The sequence below is a fragment of the Myotis yumanensis genome, unplaced genomic scaffold (assembly GCF_028538775.1).
Source record: "Myotis yumanensis isolate MYYU_CA2020_CCGP unplaced genomic scaffold, mMyoYum1.0.hap1 SCAF_17, whole genome shotgun sequence".
NCBI lineage: Eukaryota > Metazoa > Chordata > Mammalia > Chiroptera > Vespertilionidae > Myotis > Myotis yumanensis.
In genome coordinates, this window is record NW_027223768.1 from 4,805,908 (window position 1) to 4,827,937 (window position 22,030).

At 48.3% G+C, this 22,030-nt stretch overlaps 1 protein-coding gene across 3 annotated transcripts in view; it reads right to left on the reverse strand.

Annotated features, from left to right (window-relative positions):
• The window catches only part of VAV3 (vav guanine nucleotide exchange factor 3), a 166,148-nt gene extending 144,733 nt beyond the window's left edge, over nt 1-21,415 (reverse strand). The window contains exon 1 of one of the 3 annotated variants that reach the window (XM_070396983.1): nt 21,151-21,410. In XM_070396983.1, the coding sequence (XP_070253084.1) occupies nt 21,151-21,354 (204 nt within the window). In that variant the 5' untranslated portion in view covers nt 21,355-21,410. Of the gene's footprint in view, nt 1-21,150 lie in introns of all 3 variants that reach the window. The other 2 variants (XM_070396982.1, XM_070396985.1) reach the window with 2 other exon arrangements.
• Nucleotides 21,416-22,030: the final 615 nt, after the last annotated feature.

The following is a 22,030-nucleotide window of genomic DNA, read 5'->3' on the forward strand; positions in this document are numbered from 1 at the left end:
TATCAAATGCGGGATGCTGGACTCAGCTAGGGTGACTGGGCTGTAAACAGAAGTCAGACCAGCAGGGGAAATGCAGCTATAAACACGGGTGCTGTGACAAGGGAGGGGCACCCAGCCGGGCCATCTGACAACCGACCTGGGTCACTACCCAGACCAGGAGGCAAGTCATCTCCAGTCTCTCTCCCATGATGGAGATGTAAGATCACGGTGTGGTTCCCAAACTGCGCACCAACGTGCCCTGGAACACCAGAGCAAACACCCAGGGACACTGCAGGGGATTTCAGATTTTCAAGAAAATCACAGAAATACTCCACACCCATCAGACGCGACACAAACCACTGGTTCAGATCAGTGCGAAGTTCCACCAGTAGGTCGCACGGTGCTCCTACCACGGCCTGCCTCTGTGAAGCTGGGTGCACGGCAGCTGCTGTGATTAGAAAGCAATACAGAGCCCATCAATGCAGTACCAGAAGTGGGGGGTGCCGGGGTGTGAGTGATGAGGGAAGTTGTGCCATGCCCAACAGGTAAGTAGCTATGGGTATTTAAGAAGGAAATAAAAAGTAAAACCTTTTTCCTTTCAATTTGTCTGTATTCTTTTAAAAACATATACTAGTATGTATATGTATAAATATATATATGTGTGTGTGTGTATATATACTGTATGTATGTATAATACATATTTTTTATTATTATTTCAGAGAGGAAGGGAGACAGAAACATCAACGATGAGAGAATCATTGATTGGTTGCCTCCTGCACGCTCCCCTACTGGGGATCAAGCCCACAACCCAGGCCTCTGACCTTGATCAGAATCAAACCTGGGGTTGGTCCTTCAGTCTGCAGGCCAACGCTCTATCCACTGAGCCAACTGGCTAGGGCTATATTTTTTTCGTTCCCAAACAACCATGAAGTTGTCTAGAACTAACAACTTAAAAACAAAAATGCTTTCACACAGTAGGCTCAGAACTGTTCACTGAGGATGCTACTAACGGCCTCCGACATTTCAATACTTTTATACTTTTTATAAATGGAACAGTATACTGTGAACTCAGATTGCAATCCACTGAGCCTATATACTCACCACGATGAAATGGAAACTACTCTCAAAGGCATATTTATAAAGCACATTGATTTTTCAGTTGATTCAAAGTTACTGATTTTAAGAAAGAACTTCATCATTTATATTTCAAATACTGAAGTTTTGCTGCTGGTTTTTTTTTGTTTGTTTTTTGTTTGTTTTTTTAAATATATTTTATTGATTTTTTACAGAGAGGAAGGGAGAGAGAGAAAGAGAGTCAGAAACATCGATGAGAGAGAAACATCGACCAGCTGCCTCCTGCACACCCCCCACTGGGGATGTGCCTGCAACCAAGGTACATGCCCTTGACCGGAATCGAACCTGGGGACCTTTCAGTCCGCAGGCCGACGCTCTATCCACTGAGCCAAACCGGTTACGGCTTGCTGCTGGTTTTTAATACTGCTTTCTAAGATAGAAAATCTATAATCTTAATAAAATGAAGCCACTTCTTTAAAAAATAAAATATTGCCTTATTTTTTTTTTTTTTTTTTTTTTGATTTTTTGTTTGCTCGCTTGCTTGCTTGCTTTTTTGCCTTCTGTAAGGACAGGTTAAAGATTCATGTGATAATCCAACCTAACAAATATATTCAAGTCAAGCATGGCCACCCAAGGAAGCACTAGACCAGTGGTTCTCAACCTTCCTAATGCCGCGACCCTTTCATACAGTTCCTCATGTTGTGGTGACCCCCAACCATAAAATTATTTTCATTGCTACTTCATAACTGTAATTTTGCTACTGTTATGAATCGTAATGTAAATATCTGATATGCTATATGTGTTTTGTTTTCCGATGGTCGCAACCCACAGGTTGAGAACTGCTGCACTAGACAGAAACTCGTGTTGTAAACGCTGCTTCATATACAAGTCAAGAGCTTGTTGAAGACAAAAATGCCACTGGAATGTTGAGATCATTAAAGGATTGTTCCTATATCCTAAAAGGAAAATTCCCAGATCAAAAGTTTCTCATCGGAGGAACCAAGATGGTGGCATAGGTTAACGCCGGAGTTTGCCACCTCAAACAACCAATTCAAAAATACAACTAAAAGACGGAACGGACATCACCCAGAACCACAGGAAGGCTGGCTGAGGAGAGATTCTACAACTAGAAGTAAAGAGAAATCCATACCGAGACTCAGAGGAGGTGCAGTGCGGAGGTGAAATACTAAGGTGTGGAGGTGCATGTGGAGCGGGCCGGCGGCAGAGGGCGAGGTTGTTGGTTTCAATCGGGAGGGAGTTTCAGACTCTGAGCTCCAGATCCGGGCGAGTCTCTAGGGACCCAGACTCAAACGGGAGAAGCGGGAAGGCAGCTTTCTCTCCGAGGTTTGCAGCAGTTGCAGAGCCGCTGGGGACGGAACTGAGAGCAGCCATAACTGCTCCCTCCGCCCGCCCTGTAGGTCCCCTGGGACCCGCCCCGCCCAAGCCCTGCACGGAAGCATTTGCTGGATAGCCTCAGGCAAAGGCTAGATTAGCACCGCCCTAGAGATTCAGCACAGAAGTTCTCCCACTGCAGACAGAGCTGACTCTCATAGCCAGTTAGCCTGGAAGTCAATTCACCCCTAGTATTGCTGACAACAATTAAGGCTTAACTATAATAAGACTGCGCACAAAGACCACAAGGGGGTGCACCAAGAAAGCATAAAAAATGCAGAGACAAAAAAACATGACAGAAATGGAGGATATGGAGCTAAAAAACGCAATTTTGAGGGCTTGCAATAATGTGCTAGAAGCAGCCAATAAACTTGATGAGAGACTCATGAAAACTAATGAGACCCTCAATGCTATGATAAAGAAACAACTAGAAATTAAGCATACACTGACTGAAATAAAGAATATTATACAGACACCCAACAGCAGACCAGAGGAGCGCAAGAATCAAGTCAAAGATTTGAAATTCAAAGAAGCAAAAAACACCCAACTGGAAAAGCAAAAGGAAAAAAGAATCCGAAAATACGAAGATAGTGTAAGGAGCCTCTGGGACAGCTTCAAGCGTACAAACATCAGAATAATAGGGGTGCCAGAAGATGAGAGACAGCAAGATATTGAAAACCTATTTGAAGAAATAATGGCAGAAAACTTCCCCCACCTGGTGAAAGAAATGGACTTACAGGTCCAAGAAGCGCAGAGAACCCCAAACAAAAGGAATCCAAAGAGGACCACACCAAGACACATCATAATTAAAATGCCAAGAGCAAAAGACAAAGAGAGAATCTTAAAAGCAGCAAGAGAAAGAGACTCAGTTACCTACAAGGGAATACCCATACGACTGTCAGCTGATTTCTCAACAGAAACTTTGCAGGCCAGAAGGGAATGGCAAGAAATATTCAAAGTGATGAATACCAAGAACCTACAACCAAGATTACTTTATCCAGCAAAGCTATCATTCAGAATTGAAGGTCAGATAAAGAGCTTCACAGATAAGGAAAAGCTAAAGGAGTTCATCACCACTAAACCAGTATTATACAAAATGCTGAAAGGTATCCTTTAAGAAGAGGAAGAAGAAGAAAAAGGTAAAGATACAAATTATGAACAACAAACATGCATCTATCAACAAGTGAATCTAAGAATCAAGTGAATAAATAATCTGATGTACAGAATGAACTGGTGATTATAATGAATCAGGGACATAGAAAGGGAATGGACTGACTATTCTTGGCGGGGGGGGGGGGGGGGATGGGGAGTGGGAGATGCGGGAAGAGACTGGACAAAATTCGTGCACCTATGGATGAGGACAGTGGGTGGGGAGTGAGGGCGGAGGGTGGGGCAGGAACTGGGAGAAGGGGAGTTGGGGGGGGGGGGGGGAGAGGAACAAATGTAATCTGAACAATAAAGATTTAATTTTAAAAAAAAAGTTTCTCATCGTGTCCTAGCCCATGTGGCTCGTTTGGTTGGGCGTCATCCCATGCACCAAAAAGTTGCTGGTTTGGGCACATGCCCAGGTTTAGAGCTCAATCCCTGATAGGGGGTGTGTGGGAGGCAGCCGGTCAATGTTTCCCTCTCACATCAATGTTTCTCTCTTTCTCTCCCTCTTCTTCCCTCTCTTTAAAAAAAAAAATCAATAAAAAAATATATTTTTTTTAAGTTGCTCATTGTATTCTGATTCCTGAAGTTTTAGCGCCTCTGATAAAGTGCCCATTCCTAGGAGATGCACTGATGATGCCCAGAAAGGCCAGGAAGGGCCCTCACAGCCACTGAATAATATCCTTTAAGAATGGCTATTATCAAGCCCATCACAGCCACTTCCAGAAACGCAGAGGCTTGTTATGGTGGCCACAGCCACGATCGAGCGAGAGCTTCTCAACCACAGGCTGCTTCCTGAGGCCTGGGACTCAAACGGTTAAAGGATATTATCTGATTTTTTTCCTTACCGAAAGTACCTTCCCCTCCAGACTTAAACAATACTTTTGTCTCTTCCCAGCACTCAAATGAGCAAATGACAGGCCGTGTGGATCTCCACACCCTCTCATCACACACCTGGCTCAGCACGGCTTCCTCTGCACCAGGGCAGTTCTCAGGACATTCACGGTGAGAAAATCCTGGTTTCATGCTCTCTAATTACCATTCCTGAGACACTTTTGTGAATTCAGACTTCAAATGCGATTCATAAAGCAGAAAGCTGTCATTATCACCCAACCAAGTGGAGAATCCCACACCAGAGCTGCCACTCCAAGAGTCTCAGGCCATCCCCATCTCTTTGGGGCAGGAAGCGGGCAACCCTGGCCCACTTCCTGTCTAACACCAGGCAGAACACAGACCACCACGGCCCCTCAGGGAATGCAGCCAGTGCCGCATAAATCAGAATGAGAAATCGCATCTAGAACTACTTAGTTCGCCTTGGTTGAGTGAGGGCGTACCGCGTGCCTTATGTCGGGTTCCCTGATAGTCAGGGTGGAGATAAGGTCTTCCTCATTTTACAGATAAGGGAACCTAAGCCTCTGGCCTGAGGTCACGTCACTTAAGAATATGCTGAGATCTCAGACTGCAATCTGATTTCATTAGCAGTTTTATTTTTGCTGTTGCTTTAAACTCAGTACGAAGCCTGTAACATTACAGACATCACCTTTCATCTCACAGCGCTCTTCCACTTAATTTTGCTCTTCACCACCACACCACGCTTCCTTATTTCTCGAAAATGGCATCGAACATGAATGAAGCATTAGTGGATGTGCATGTATCCTGCATGGTTTGGGGTGGAACTCCAAAATGAAAAGGGCTTGGGCCTACCCCCCCCCCCCCCGCCCCCGGACACCCCTGTCTCCATAACAACTTCCTGGCTGAGTCCTCACTATCATGCCTCCCTTTCAGCTTTTCCCAGGGGCTGGAAGCCTGGGAACTACATCTCCCAGGTTCCGTGCCAGCGGGATTTCGGTGTGGGCTGGGTGGACGAGAGGCGCGCCTGTGAGTGAGCTGGCTAGAAAGGAGAAGCAGGGTTCTCCCCCAACAGTGGCAGGCAGAAGTGGGGACGAATGTCAGGCTGATGTTTGCGCAGCTGCGGGTGACAGGCCTGGCAATCATCCACTCTGGGGCTGCAGGTCGCTGAGCTGGTAGGTGGTGGCTTCCTGTGATTCCGGCTCTTCCTGGCCTCCCAACAGTCATATATCAGGTATTTCCAATACCCGCTCCCTGTGTCATTCCCCACTTAACCCTCTTCCTGCTGAAACACTGACAGTGCTTTCTGCTTTCCTGTTCTACCCAGAAAGGAAACAAGGGTGATCTGTAGCAGGCGAGATTGCAAATGACCTTTCTCTTCTTGTTTGCATTTGATGGCCTTTGAAAATAAGCTTACTGGTGGCAGGTGGTACTTGAAATATCAGGGGCGGACCACTTGGTAAAGTCTGTGATTGTCTAATCACTATGCTGTATGCCTGAAACTAATACCAACTAATATTAAATGTAAACTGTAATTGGAAACAATTTTAAATAAAATAAACATCCTGCATTTGTAATACGGTTCAACTGGGAGGAGTTTGGGGTATCTGAGACCCACTTCTCCTCAAAATATGTTCATGTCAAATTCTGGGTACAAACGTCCTCAGAATCGACTCACGTGCATTAGCTCACTTGCAAGTTCAGAGATTAGAGGGAGGAAAAAGTGAAGGCTCCTCTGCCCATTTCCTGCCATGGTATTTGCAAATGCTTTAAATTTTAATTGAAAGATAAAATTTGAATCTTGTTGCTTGAAAAATGTGGAAAAAATAAAGCACACTGTCTGTAACAGAGCAATGTTCTCACAGTCCTAAGTAAGTGGGGCACGTGTTCCATATCCTTCTATGGCCTTCGCGGAGCTTGGCTCGCAAGAGTGATCCGATTAAAATCTGAGAGCACTACCGCAGGTCTCAGGGCAGCCTTGTTTGGACAGAGAGTGCAAAATGGTTTTTGACATTATCATCACAACCATACTCAGAAGGCTCTATTTCTTTATTCCAATCCAAGAAAAACTTGGATTTACTCAAGGAAATTTTCAAAGGGCCTTATATGCTTATCTTGGAACTGTAAGAACTCTATGGTGTACTTCATTTTAAAAATATGAATATCCTTGAAAACTTGTAAGAGCAAACTCTCTGAAGTTATCTTCTGAAATGGCTCGATATGAGTTTTGCACAACTCCAGACTTTCTCAGATGTCATCTCTAGGACAAAAAATAGATACACCTCTACTTAGCTCAGAATCGTAAGTTCTTTAGCTGCTAAGAAATAATCATGAAAAATGTGAGTCTGGACCAAAACCCTCAGAACAGAGTGGGATAGTTTGCCATTCTTTAACCCAATATAATAAACACCTGGGAGTTAACTACCCAACAAACCCGGAGGGAAAGGTAAAAGGACAGTAGGTTAGAAGGAGTAGCATTTACAACGACAAGGAGAAGAAAGAAAACATGGCCTACTGACTCACCGTCTAGTGCAGCGGTTCTCAACCTGTGGGTCGCGACCCCTTGGGGGTCAAACGACCCTTTCACAGGGGTCGCCTAAGACCATAGGAAAACACATATATAATTACATGTTGTTTTTGTGATTAATCACTATGCTTTAATTATGTTCAATTTGTAACAATGAAATTGGGGGTCACCACAACATGAGGAACTGTAATAAAGGGTCGCGGCATTAGGAAGGTTGAGAACCACTGGTCTAGAAAAACAGCAGATAGTGTACAAATCACTATCCTCCTTTTCTTCAGCTTCACTCTGCATTTTGGGCTTTTGATCCTTTCATTCATTTGCTGAACTGACTGGGAGGAAACCGAAGCTGGCCACGTGAGTCATGAATGAGTCACAGCCCACCTCCTGGGGTAGCCACAAGCCTGGCTGTGGCTCACTGCACGGAGCCTGAATTTCAAGTTGAAGAAGAATGCTGGGTGTGAGAGGGCCAAGGGCTGCTGAGGATGCCAGAGCAACGCCTTGGAGCAGGCTTCCCTGCCAGAATGGAATCTGGGCTGGCAGCTCCCCTCTAACCACCCAGAATAGACACACCTCCTCCCAGTGCATTCCCTCCCCAACTATCTTGCGACTTTGTACACAGTCATTCGTTAAAAGGAAGGGACGCCAAGAGGGCATCCCTCTCACTGCAAAACTCGAGGGCCATGGGGACAGCTCTGATGGTCACGCCTCACAAGCAGGCGGGCACAGGCTGCCAGGCCGGGGTGACACAGAGTCTGTACACACCCATTCTCCTTCCCCCGCCCCAGAAAGCGCCATCATTCACACTACAATTCTAGTTCAATAACTAATGGGCATGTGACCACACAATCACAGTGTCCGGAGATCTGAAAAACAGATGCCACAAAATATATGTGATTATTTACCAAAAACAAAAAAAGCAACCGCCGCCACCCCCACCTGGAGGTGTTCCTCCTTTGGGAGGCAGGGGTGAAACCAGCGTATCACTAACTGGGTCCCTCCATGCCGACTGGGGAGCGCTCTGGCCTTTGCACAAGGAATGTGGGGAGTGACTACAGCAGCTACATGTCACTTCCTTCCTGCTGGACTCAATGGCTTCTCGGGGACAAGGACCACGTGTGTCATGCGTAGACTGACATGGATGGTGTCCTCCACCATTTACACAGAAAGCACTCATGAAATGTACGTTGAATGCCAAGTGAGTAGGGAACGCCTACAACGGTTTACCTCCTGACCACCATGTCCACACAACACCTATGAAAGTATATGATGATCCACTGGCCAAAAGCTCTGAACATTCATCCTACAGTTTTCAGAGGAAGATCCAACATCCTCATCAAATTCAAGAAGACTCAGGATGAGGCTTTCATATAACGTAGATATCATTGTAACACCTACACCAGTGATGGCAAACCTTTTGAGCTCGGCGTGTCAGCATTTTGAAAAACCCTAACCTAACTCTGGTGCCGTGTCACATATAGAAATTTGTTGATATTTGCAACCATAGTAAAACAAAGATTTATATTTTTGATATTTATCTTATATACTTAAATGCCATTTAACAAAGAAAAATCAACCAAAAAAATGAGTTCGCGTGTCACCTCTGGCACGCGTGTCAGAGGTTCACCATCACTGACCTACACGGTATCGGTAGGCCTCAACTGAACACCATTTCTCAAAAGTTGTCCATGGTGACTAGGGGGTGGCGTCCGAAATCCTGAACAAGACCCTTTGGGATCTGACAATATATACATGATGTATTATAGAACTGTACCCTTGAAACGTATATAATCTTATTAACCAATGTCACCCCAATAAACTCAGGGCTTTCCTTCTCACATGCTAGTGTTCTCTCTCAGGGCCACAGCTAGAAGAAGGTGTCCCCACAGGGCACACATAAGCCCTGTGGCTTCCACAGTGGAAAAACAAGTCAGTTGCGTTTCAACCTGCACCAGCAAAAACCTTTAGGCAAGGCACAAAATGCAAACCCACACTCAGCCCTGAGCTATGCAAAACCAATTTCCAGCTCTTCCTACTTCAGCCTCTGCCTGAATCTCCCAAGGATCCTTGTGGAAGCCTTTCAGACCTTGTCACACTCCTTTCCTCCAGGCCCCTGGCCCTCTCTTATCAGGACCACCGGAGGGGATCTCGATCTCGATCTCTCTCTTTCTCTCTCTCTTCTGGCCTGAGCTCACTGTTCCCTTCATTTCTCTCATCAGATGTGTCAACCTTTGTCCTAGCTTACTTCATCTTCTTCTAACCCTGCTCCTTTTCGGATAAGACCAAGAAACCAGAAACTGTTGAGTCACCTCTGTCAGTTCCCAGCAGTGCCAGGCCACCCATCCCCTCTGGCAAAGTTTCCAATCACTGTAGTTTCTCCTTAATCAGAGGGTTTCAGGCTCAGACCTTTATAACCATCACTTTCCTGTTTGGGTTTGCAATCATTTATTTCACTGGCTCGTGGGGATTGTCTATCCCCACCCAGGAATACAGCTTAAGGTGAGGATGGTCGCATTACCTTTTTTTAAAAATACTAGAGGCCCGGTGCACGAATTCGTGCACAGGTGGGGTCTGGCCCCCAAGTGGAACTCCCAGTTGAACTTCCAGTCGAGAGGACAATTTACATATTAGCCTTTTATTCTATAGGATATGTTTGTATTGATTTCAGAGAGGAAGGAAGGAGGGAGAGATTGAAACCTCAATGATGAGAGAGAATCACTGATCAGCTGCCACCTGCACACCCCACACTGGGGATGGAGAATTGAACCGTGATCTCCTGGTTCACAGGCTAATGCTCAACCACTGAGCCACACCAGCCAGGACAATTGCATTACCTTTTATTTGCTTATTAAGAAAATTTACAACTCTTCACCTGAAGCAAACACAAAATATTACTGAATGTAAATTGTCATTGAAAAGGGAAATTTTTTTTCAATCTACAACTTTTTGGTAAGTGGTCACAGTTCAATGATCCAATGGGCAGAACTGACAGTCAACAAATCCAGAGCAGACATCACTCATGTTCAGTGTGGAGGATGCTCAGCCGGAGAACGAGAGTCTTGCCTCTGTCCCCGGGGTTGTGTGGAGCTCAGCCCAGTCCAGGGCCCGCCAGAGGCCCACCCACCTGCACAGAGGGAGCTTTCTCCGTCTGCTCAGAGTGGGTCCATGGAGGTGGGTCCTGTGATGGATGTTCTATTAAAATCTTAGGTAAATTACAAAATCACATGAGGTTATTCCCTCCAGGGCCTTCCTTCGGCCTGGACTGAATTTCATGAACTGAATGTGGTGAAGCCAATGTTTCATTCCCTACCATGGCCTCATTCTCACAATTTAAAGGAAGAACCGTACACAAGATCCTTAAATCTTTGTGACTTTGCAGTCTGAAGTCCTGGCCTGCAGCTTTGGCTAAAGCAGTCAGAGCAGCAAATGCTATTCCTCCGCAAATGACTAAAAAGGGCCAACCCCTCCCTCAGCCTCACCTACAACACCCGTCCAAGCTGAACCCACAAACCCCCAATTATCAGCACCTCTGCCCACCCACGAAGCCCAGCCAGGACCGGTGCATCCTGCACTTGCTCAGGCCTAGACAACAACACAAACAACTGTGCGTGGCGAAGCCACTTGCCTGTGGGCTAGGCCGCAGATGCTTCACAGCCCCTCAAGGTCAAAGTAATAAACGCTCCCCTTTCCTACTGCTCGGAGAAGCCCAATGAGCAATAGGTACAATACATACAGGAATCAGATGAAAGTGGGAACTTCTTACTGGTAAAAGCTAACATATACTAGAAAATGTCGCTTCGAGGACGCAGGCTCTCCTCTCCTTCACTCCAGCAAAACAAGTAAACAAACAAACAATTGGCTGTGAATCTCCTCCGTGAAGACAGAACCCACTCTGCAGGCCTCCCTTATGGATGAGACCAGATAGCCGCCATTCGCCATTCGCCGGGCTAGTAGGTAGGTCTGAGAGAAGACGGGAGGAGGCTGAGTCACCTCCAAGACTTTCACTTAGAAGTTCCTCCACAGGGAAGCACGGAGAAGTGTGAGGAGCTCAGCCTCCACCGCCCACTGCTCTTCCAGCCCGAGTCCCGCGTTACGACTCAGGACCTCGCCAGAGCTTTGGACGTGATGTTTCAATAAATGCTGGCTGAATGAGGGAGGGAGGGCAAGAAGGGACTCTACTTCTGGGTGAACACAGTGCAGTTTTGAACTTGCAGAAGTTAACTGCACGAGACAAAGAGCTGGCCCCGGTGGGAAATGCACAGGGTTTGGTTTTGTTTGTTTGTTTTTTGTTGTTTTGGGGTTTTGTTTTGCTTTGTTTTTTGCTTTCTGATCCCCAAGAGAGATTTTGGGGTCTTGAAGGGAATATTGAGTCCACTGGAGTCCCAGAGAGGACCAGGTGTCATGAAAACTTTGAGAAGCTGGATGCGACACACCAGCAGTACTGCTTCTGGTTTGTGGTCTCCAGAGGCCCCTGGTGCGCCTGAGCGAGCATCCACCAAGAAACCAGAAGCTCGAGTCACCTCTGTCAGTTCCCAGGAGGGCCCAGGCCGCCTGTCCCCTCTGCAGCCAGCTCGCAGTATCTGCTCTTTTTCGTTTCTTGTGATGTTATCATTCAACTAGCGCAACTTTCACTTAATCGTGCACGCAGTGCCGACAGGGAGAATGAAGCTAGAATGATTCTGTTGCTTATTGGTAATCCAGAGTGTAGACTCAGTGGACCTTCAAACAGAAGAAAGCATCTGTTGGCTAAGAGAGTCAGTAAGCTCAGGGCACAGTCAGCCGCCCAAGAAAGGCTTGGCTTCAGATTCTTCCTGACGGCAGAGAACGTGGAAACGGAATCTTGCACTTGCCCATCGAACATCGTTGATTCAGGAGAATATAGCTACTGGTCCTCAGTGAGGGGGGAGCGGGAACTGAGGTCCCTGAAGCTCAGAATGAACATGAAAGACGTGGTTTCCCCCCAGAGACACAGGTAAGGAGAGAGTGTGACACAGCTGCTGTTAATATTAGTTTTGTCTCGGTAGATTCTAAAATGTGGAGCTGGACAGCGGTTCTGATAGTTAAATGCTTATTCAAGGGAACAGGCCATCCTCCAAGGCCCCAGGCCACCCACCAAAGACACTGCTTCACCATCTTCACTGCCAAATGCAAACGGTACGGCCATATCCCAGGGCCCGGGTTATTAAGGAAATGTCATCACTGCTCAGGATGGCTGCCTGGTTGGGGACATCGCTGAGGTCTGAAGGTCTTTGCACATTCTTCATCTCACACACACTCTCCCCACCCCGTCCGTGTTCTTCCTCAAACCTTCTTCCTCTCCAGTAACCACTCCTGCCTCTGTCCTCTTCCTGGTTTCATCGGGCTCACTCAGCTGCCTGCACTTGTGCACCAGCCTTGTAGCATCCACTGACTGACTTTCTCTCTGTTTCCTTGCAAAAGCCGGATTCCAAGGTCAAGCCTGGTTCCCAACCCCCCAAAAGCAGCATCTTCATAGGATTTACCTTTATGCCTCCAGTGCCCTGCACAGAGGATACACTAGATAAATGTCTATGGGAAGGACACACACACACACACACACACACCATTTTGTGACATTAGTGTCATACCTCCCATATAGAAAACTAACTGCATCCAAAAGAGCATCTCCCACCCATCAAACACCCGCCAAGCCCATTCTCTCCAACTCAAATCTCCCTGCCCAGCTCCGCTTACAAAGACGGGTCGGAGGTAAAATCCATGCCATGTAGACTAAGGCAACACAGGATCCACCCTTGAATCCTCAGCATCCATTATGACACCTAATACTTAGTAGACAAATGAACGATTTAATGAATCAATCACATCATATGCACCGACTCCCATGAAGACAGAACCACACAGAAAGGACAGCAGCTAGGAAATTACTAGAAAGCAAATCGTCCACCAAGTAGATAATCGGACCAGATAATAAGTGAATCGGGTTTTGTTATTTCAGATGTTTCTATCTTAAAAACAGCAAATTTCAGGGCAAAATAATGCAGTGTCACTGTCCGGGTGCTGAGCAGGTCTTGCTTTTTCCAAGCCTCTTCCCAGCCATTTGTTCAGGCCGTTCACCATCCATCCATCCACTGAGCTCGGTGGCAGGAACGAGGAACCTCGCAGCATGTGGAATTAGGACAACTGGACTCAAGTCCTGTCCTCACCACGTCCTGTCTGTATGACCTTGAGAATCGTCCTTCGGCCGGGTGCGCATCTCAATTTCCTCCTCTGTACAGGGGCGATAAGATCTTGTTTTTCCTGCCTCTTGGACGGGTGAGGATCCAGGAAGTGGGGGAGGAGGAAGAAATTAAAATCCTGTGTGATTTCTACTATGCCGCAGGCATCTTACAAGTATTGTCTCATTCTCCCTACGGTGCTGCCGAGGTTTGACTATTTCTCGCCTGTTATGTGAGGGTACTGAGACTCCACAAGTAAAAATGGACCCCAACGTGTGTGCCTTGTCCCAAAGCTCTCTGGGTAGAACCACAGGCCTCCCGAGTAAGAACTAAACACGTGTAAAAAAAAAAAAAAAATGAGCTGCTCTTTAGCACGTGGCTGTGTGTGTCAGTGTTTGCTGGTACAGCTGTGAGTATGGAAGGCGGAGACAAAGAGAAGGGGTATCGGCTGAGTCACTCAGAGGCAGGCATGGGACCAGAGCTTAGCCTCCTGACCTCCGGTGCCTTTTGGTGAGAAATCTGCCCCACGCTGCCCGCACTGCGGGGAAGGGCTCCTGCCATTCACGGGCACAAGGGCGGGATGCACGTCTGTTAGAGCAGCTGCTTCAGATCTATTTTAAGACAAGCACTTGCAGTTGGGAGGTGGGTATCGAGTGTTTCATTAAATATTCCATATTAATTGACCCGTTAGAGAACTCCCATGTGAGCGACATGTGCTGCTGACTTCCTGTTAAGCAAGCAGCTCGAAAGCTGACTACACTTCTTGCATCACAGATTTTGAAAGCACACTCTGATAGCAGCACACGGTACAATTCTAAATAACGTTCCAGAAAAGTCCAAAGTAGCTACTCTTTTGCTGCTCAATGTTCTTTCACTAAATGCTCAAGACTGTGGGACTATGGAGAGGCAGGAGGTGAACTTGTGACGGGACTTAACACCATGCAGGGTTTGTGCTGACGGGGTGAAAAGGGATATAATAATACAGCAGGTCCTCAAATACCACTGATGAGATGCCTTGGAAACTCGGCTCATTTATATCAATTAGCCTACGGTAAAACTGCCTTCCTTATATGTCATTTCACTTAAGGTCACAGAACCGATCAACAGCATTAAGTGAGGACCTACTGTATCCTAAACAGCCAGCTAATAATACCTACGACCCAGCAATCCCTCTTCTGGGTACTTACTCGAAAAAGTTGAAGACATTATTCACAAAGGCATGTAGCTCTATGTTCATCGTAGCATTATTCTCAGTGGTCAAGCCATGGAAGCACCGAAGTGACAGATGGCTGGATAAAGAAGAGCGGTGCATATACACTGTGGAATACTACTCGGCCCTAAGAAAAGATGAAATGCTGCCATTTGGGGCAACACGGATGGATCCTGAGAGCATCATGCTACATGAAATAAGTCAGACGGAAAAAAGACAAGCACCATATGATGTCACTCATATGTGGGATATAAAACTGAAAGCAACAGATGAAGCAACAAAAACAAAGAGAAAACTTAGACAGGAACAGTATGGAGATTAGCAGAGGGAAATGGGTGGGGAGGGAGGGGGAGAAGAGGGTAAAGAGGGTCAGAATGTGGTGACAGAAGGAGACTAGGCTGTGGGTGGTGAGAACACACTGCGATGTGCAGAAGAATGTACAGAACTGTACACTTGAAACGTATATAGTCCTATGAACCAATGGCGCCCCAATAAATGTAATAAAATGTTTAAAATATGTAAATAAACAAGAGCTTGTAACAAGTGTCTGTGGATTTACAAGAATGGTTATAATACAGAAAAGAAAAATGACCACTGTCTGAAGGATCTCATTTAAAACACCAGTGTCCCTGCTGCCCAGGAAAACGCAGGCACTCCCAACCCAGCTCAGGAGAGCACTCACCATGCGCTCAAGGTCCGCTGTCACGGTGCGATTTACAATAACCATGCACCGGAAGCAACCACGTGCCCATCAATGACAAGCGGATAAAAAAGCCAGGGTGCATATACCCAATGCAGTATTAGTCAGCCATTAAAAAAAAATAATGAAAACTTACTGTTTGCAGTAACAGGAATGGACCTGGAGGGTATTTGCTAAGTGAAATGTCAGACAGAGTAAGACAAATGCCATATGATTTCACTCCTCTGTGGAATCTAAAGAGCAAAATAAGCGAACAAACAAATAGAAACAGACTCATGGCCCTGGCTGGTGTGGCTAGTGGTTAGACCAATTCCCGGTCAAGGGCACGAACCTGAGTAGCAGGTTCACTCAGGTTCAGGGTGCAAGCAGGAGGCAACCAGTGGATGTGTCTCTCGCACGTCATTGTTTCTCTCTCTCCTCTTGTCCCTCCCTCCCTTCCACTCTCTCTGAAAAGCAATGGAGAAAATATCCTCTGGCGAGAATTAACAAACAAACAAAAACAGACTCATGGATCCAGAGATCAGACTGACGGTTGCCAGAGGGGGTGGGGGATGAAGAACTGGGTGTAAAAGGTGAAGGGGCGGAGAAGTCCAGAGTGGTAGCCACGGTGTGAAGTACAGCGCAGGGAACAGAGCCAATGAAATCGGAATAACTATGTTTGGTGCCAGGTGGGCGCTGGAATTATCAGGGGGATTATTTTATAGCATATGATTGTCTAACCACTATGCTCTCCACCTGAAACTAATACAAAATAAGATTGAATGTAAATTGTAATTGAAAAATAAAATTTTAAATGAAGACAAAGAAGAGGCCAGCTGTCAGGGACATAGTATTAAAAGGCCAAAGAGGACCAGCTCCCCTCATTTTCCCTTCCCTCTCATTAACTCTCCTGAGTTTTTCTCTCTGGTTTTATTTCCTGTAACCATCACATGCATGTCAAAGGTCTACCTCCCACTTTACACGGAACAGTACCGTGTATATAAAGTCACCCAGTTGGTACATTCAATGCCCTGAACCAAAACTATGACCCAATATCCAACTGGCAAGGGGGTGCTGTTTTCAACAGCCACAAAACCAACCAGAACATTCTCCAAGGGAACACGGCAAGAGCGCCACACAGTGAAAAAAGAGAACGTCGTTGCGGTTCACATGCAGAGGGGCCAGTGCCCGGCTGATGGGAAACACTGCCCTTCGCATGTTGTGATGCTAATCTGGGCTCCGCCGAGAACTGCGTGTTAGTACAAGTCACCTCCTCCCCTTGGCCCGGGAGAGGACCTAACGCATGGGGATCAACAACAAAGCTTTCTCACCGTGTGTGACGATCCGCTCAGGCACGGTGGGTGTGAACGCACAACCTCGTTTGTTTCTGCAGCAGCCGTAGTCATAACTGTATACAAATAGTCAACCTGTATTGCAAATGTCCATGTGTGGGCCACAGGCTGACTCATGCCCTGTCCTCAATGCACGCTGGGAGGTGGGTTCTTTTATTGTGCCTATTTCTGAGACGGGTTCGGCCACTCACCTGACGGTAAGCAGTGTAGTAAGGCCACTTAGTGAACAGGCGGTTTTTGTTTTTAATGACCTTGTACATTTGAAAAGGCGGTACACAGAGTCTTCATTTGCAACCCACTATCAATGGACTGGTGCATGCCTGCTTATGGACGGGCGCTATGGATGAGTCCCTGTGGCAGTGCCTACAGGTGCATATAAACAAGGACGTCTAGGGCAGCCTCAGGCCGGTCACAGCCTGGAAGGGAGACAGATGAGGAAAATATTGCCAAATAGGGGGGGAAATGCTGGGTTCCACCCATGAGCCCCAGACAAAGCAGCACGTGACCAGCCACGCCTCAGGGAGAAGTTGGGAAGCCCTCACTGCAAGGGTGACCCTTGAACCAAATTTTCAACCAGCAGAATGAGAAGGGGCATCTCAAGCAGAGAAAAAGGCATGTGCAATGGTTCAGAGCCTTTTAACAACGCGGAGAGCCACCAAAAGGTCAGGCACAGAGGGGAAAAGAGCTTCGAGGATAAACCGGTCCAGACCAGGGGCCCTTGCATGCTTGCAAAGGCATCTGGACTCCATCCCATGATCCATAGACATCCATTATCCATTAAACAGCTATAAGAAGGTTGACTCTGACACCTGCCCCGGGAGTTCTGGTAACTCCTAGGAGTCACTCTCCATCACACCCAAGGTTCGGCTAGTCTGTGGCTCTACCTTGGAAACATTTCCCAAATCAAGCGAGGGGACTATGGACATAATTGCATGCACGTGGGCAGATCCAGGGGCGATCTGAGGATGCAGGAAGCACGGGGAGGGAGTGAGGAGCTCTGATCATTCACCCACAGAACAGGAGAGGAAGCATCATCTGTGGGCGCAGGAGCAGGAAGGTGGGAGCCCTCCTCCGTCTGCAAGGTCACCAGTGAGCAGAAATACAGTTCTCTAACTTTTTTAAAGCAGTAATAGCATCAAAACCCAACTCCAGCTTGGAAGGGAAGGGTGGGGACAATAGTAGTGTATTCTGTTAGAAATGCTACATCACCAACCCTTGGTCCTCAGAATAAAAGATTATATGGGGGGAAAAAGCATAATCAATGGAAATCAAATGTTGAGAGGAAATGGTCTTCAGAAGAACAGCATGTGAGGGAAGGGAAGTTGTAGGAACACAGTAGGTTTATTTCCCCTGTATTTTCTTATCTATATACACATGTCTTTTTCCCACATACACACACATGTAGACATGATAAAATCTGTCTCAACCTAAAAGAGCTCTTTTAATAGGTATAAAGTACGAATTCTATGTGACAAGAAAATAATGCTTTCTCGATCCCTCTTCCCCTACTGGCCATGACCCCGTTTTTCTGCTCTATTTACAGCAAAGTCCCTCCCGGGGAGAGGTCTATGCTTGCTGTCTCCATCCTCTCCTCCCGGCTCTCCAATTGGGTGTCTGACCATCACTTACCAAATCTGTCTTTCAAGGTCACCAAAGAACTTTATTTTGCCTAATGCAATACTCCATCCTCAATTCGTTTTACTCACTCCATTGGCAGCATTTGACAGGTCTGGTCACTCCTTCCTCAAACACTTCACTCACTTGGATTCCTGGAACCACATTTTACCGGTTTCCCTCCTATCTCCTGCCCCCTCCATCTCCACTCCTCTCCAGGTTCTCATCTCTCTAACCCTGACACATGGGCATGTCCCACAGCTCAAGCCAAACATCAATAAACTAAAATTTCAGCCCTGGCTCAACCTGGCTGGTTTGGCTCAGTGGATAGAGCATCAGCCTGCAGACTGAAGGGTCCCAGGTTCGATTCCGGTCAAGGGCACATGCATGGGTTGCAGGCTCAAGCCCCAGGAGGGGGCATGCAGGAGGCAGCAGATCAATGATTCTCTCTCATCACTGATGTTTCTATCTCTCTCCATTCCTCTCTGAAATCAATAAAAAATGTATTTTAAAAAATAAATTAAAAATCAACTAAAATTTCATTTGTCAACATCTGCTCATAGCAGTCTCAAATACCACAAACCTAGAAAGTGAGAGCTTCCAGCTATTTCCTGGCTTAGAAGATCGTGGGCTCTGTATCCATTTCAAATTAATACCTTCAGTGGAACCTCAATCAGGTGGACAGAATGGCTCTTAGGGCAAAAGCTACAAGTACTAGTATTGACATCTCTAAATTCAGAAGGGTAAGTCTGCTGGGACGCATGTCAGGGTTTCTAGGTTATTCACTATTGAGTATGAATAGAGCCGATGCAGTAAGAACCTTATGACAGAAGCATCTAGAACCTTTACCAAGAAAGATATATGAGTAGCTAAAGGCAAAGATATTTGGAGATGTCATCCTTCAAAAAAAATCTGTAAGCTTTGCAAGTGTTTTAAAATTTGTGTTATAATCTATGACAACAGCAGGGGGGAAATGTTTCAAATCATTTTGCTAATAGTGAATGTCAATTAAGTTACACAGTATGTGCTGGACACCTGCAGGCGTGTTAAATATGTCAGCTTGCTGAATGAAGTCTCATTTGAGGATTTAATGATAACGTGTATAATACCAACTCGCCTGTCCAGCACTCAGCTGTTTAGAAACCTTCTCTCTCTGAAATGAGGCCAAGAACCAAGAAGAAAACTGACCACCATATTCAGGTGCCAGCTGTCCAGGGTTCACTTTTGGGAGAGGCCCTCACCCATAAGACACTAGAGAGGAAACTGCACTGAAGTTGGAACCAGGAAGTTCAGGGTCAGACTGAAGAGAACCAAAAAGCACAACAACCTAAGGAGGGCCATTGGGCTGTTTAGCTCATTATAACCTGATGGCTTATCTGATAGCACAGTAGTGATTCCTTTAGGGCTCGGATCCTGCTGTGCTCGCTGTGGTTCCCCCCTTCTCCCCCGTAGGGAACAGATTTTGTAGAGCATCGTAAGTGCTCAATTTTCATTAGGGATGCTTATAATGACGGTCCTTAGTTCTCAAAAGGATTCAATTATATCTAATATGTGCTACAAAGAGAACAGCAAAAACACATTTGAAAAGATTTCCTATGATTGTTGACATTGGAACAAGGGATAGAACGTTAAAGAGAGAGAGAGAGATCCGCAGCTGTCCAGAAAAACTGATTATAGAGAACAGCTTAGAGAACAGCCCCCGAGGGTTCCAGGACACTGGAGTTTCAGGAAATGCACTCAGCACCGCTCTTCCTGCTGGTGGGCCGTGCATCCTGACCTGCTCTGCCTCCGAGGCTGGAGGCCAGGGGAGAGGGGGCATCCGTGGGCTCCCAGTGTAATGGAGATGTCTGCTGACCCCCAGGACAGAACAGCCAGAACTGGGGCAGCTCAAAAGGGGTCCAAGGAATCAGCAATCACCACCCAGGACTATGGGAGAGTCGAAAACAACTGACCTCACTTCTACATGCATATGCCTCTCACTGCGGACAAGCCTGTCCTTTCTTGGGGGTGCTAGCCAGCAGGTTGAAGGCAAGGGAGCCGCATTGGAGGTGCTGGGGGACCCTGATAAGACACTGCCATCCGGAAGAAGGGATGACTACATAATTAGCAAAGTCTATAAAGTCACTTGGCGGTAAAAGGCACTGCTCTGGTTGCTAGGCAGCCGAGGTTCCCTATCATTCAGGATGTGTCGCGGAGGGCCTCTTTCCCCTCCCTTTTAAGTTGAAAGTGGGTTTCTTACACTGTGAAAGAGAAAATGGGTGTGCCCAGTCGGGTTCACCAACTTTCTGTGCAAACACTTTCTGCCGGGACCCAGAGGCACTGTCCCACTGAGCTGGGGCTTCCGAGTTGACTGTAGGGTGCACCCCCCAGAGGCGCCTGCAGCCGCGGGAGCCAAGCCTGCACCGCAGCAGCAGAGCGAGCGGCCCTGAGCAAGGGAAAGCGGAATCTCGAGCAAAACTTCTCGCTTCCTGTCGCTGCCTGCCGAGAGAGGCTGGCCTCGTTCCTTCTCACATGGCTCAACCAGAACTGTAAACAGAGCCGCTCGCTCCAGCCGGACCCACGCTCGGGGGCTCTCGGGGCGCCTCCCTGCGGTGCCCCCTTTGCCTCCCTTCGCCCAGGGTCATCCCGGTACAGATAACGGTCGGAACGCCCTCCACTTCCTCGAGTCCTCATTGAAGTCATGGTTCCTCTTTCAAGAAAACATGGGGACGAGACGCAAGCCAGAGACTTGCACTAAAAGCAGCCTCAGCCCATCACCTCGGTACATCCCACCCCTTCGCTATTATACAGGGCTGGCTCGCGTCCTTTTGTTGCACACGCGCGAGGGCACACACACACACACACACAGACACCAAAGTAGGTGAGGGGGCCCCTCCGGTAGTATTGTTTCCCGCCGCACACAACGCCTTTCCGAAACCCTCCTACCACCTCCGGACGCTGGGCTTTAGCGTTCAGCTAAAGAGCCAAACCTTCCCCGGCGGAGGTCTGAAAAGCCGAGGTGGTCCCCCAAGCAGGAGGCTGGGAGGGAGGGCAAGCCGGGCGCACCTAGAGGTTTGCATCCACACAAAGACATTAGCCGGGTGATTAAATGGGAGCAGCGGGCCGGGGAGCGAGGCGCCCGCCGGCCTCCTCACCTGGGACATCTGCGGCCTCAGGTTGATCTCCTTCAGGTTGATGGAGCGCGCCCGGAGGTTGTTGAGCAGCTGGCAGAGGAGGACTCCATCGCGCAGGGTCTGCGCCAGGTCGAACACCTGCGCCGAGTCCCAGGTCACCCGGTGGTTGGCGGGCAGCACCTTGCAGTGGATGAGCCATTGGGCGCACTGCCTCCACGGCTCCATGCCCGACGGCTAGGGGACGCGGCCCGGCCGGGGCGGGCGGCGAGGATGCGGCCGCCGCTCTGGTTCCTGCGCGCCCCGCCGACGCCAGCAGGGCCGGCCCCTTCCCGGCGAGGGGGCCGGCGCCGCGGTGGCCGCGTCTCGGGGCCCCGCGCGGGGCTCGGCTCGCTCCCCGCCCCGCGCCCGCCGCCGCTGCAGCGAGTCCCGCGCGCTCCCCGGCCGGTTCGGCGGCGGCGGCGGCGGCGGCGGCGCACAGGCTTCCGACTCGCGAGCCGGCGCCCGGCCACTGAGCATGCCCAGCGCGCCGCCCGGCTGTCGGCGGAGTCCCCGGAGGCGCGGGTGGGAGCGCGCGCCGCCCTGGCCCGGGGTCGGCGGCCGAGCGGGGGCGGATCGGGGCGTCCCACGCCTCCGCCCACCCCGCACGGCCCCTGGGGCGCGGAGCGGCACAGCCCGGGGCGCCACGGGATGGTCTCCGGGGCGGCTTCCCGGATTGGGGGACGGCGGCACGATGGGCTTCCTACAGGGAACCCACCAAAGGCGGTTGCGGTCCCGTAAAGAGTCTGCGAAGAGCAAAGGAGGAATTGGGGCACCCGGACCGCCCCACCAGACACACGCAAACGGGGCGCAGAGCATCTGGAGGACGCAGCGCTGAAAGTTTGAGAGATGGGCACCCCTCACC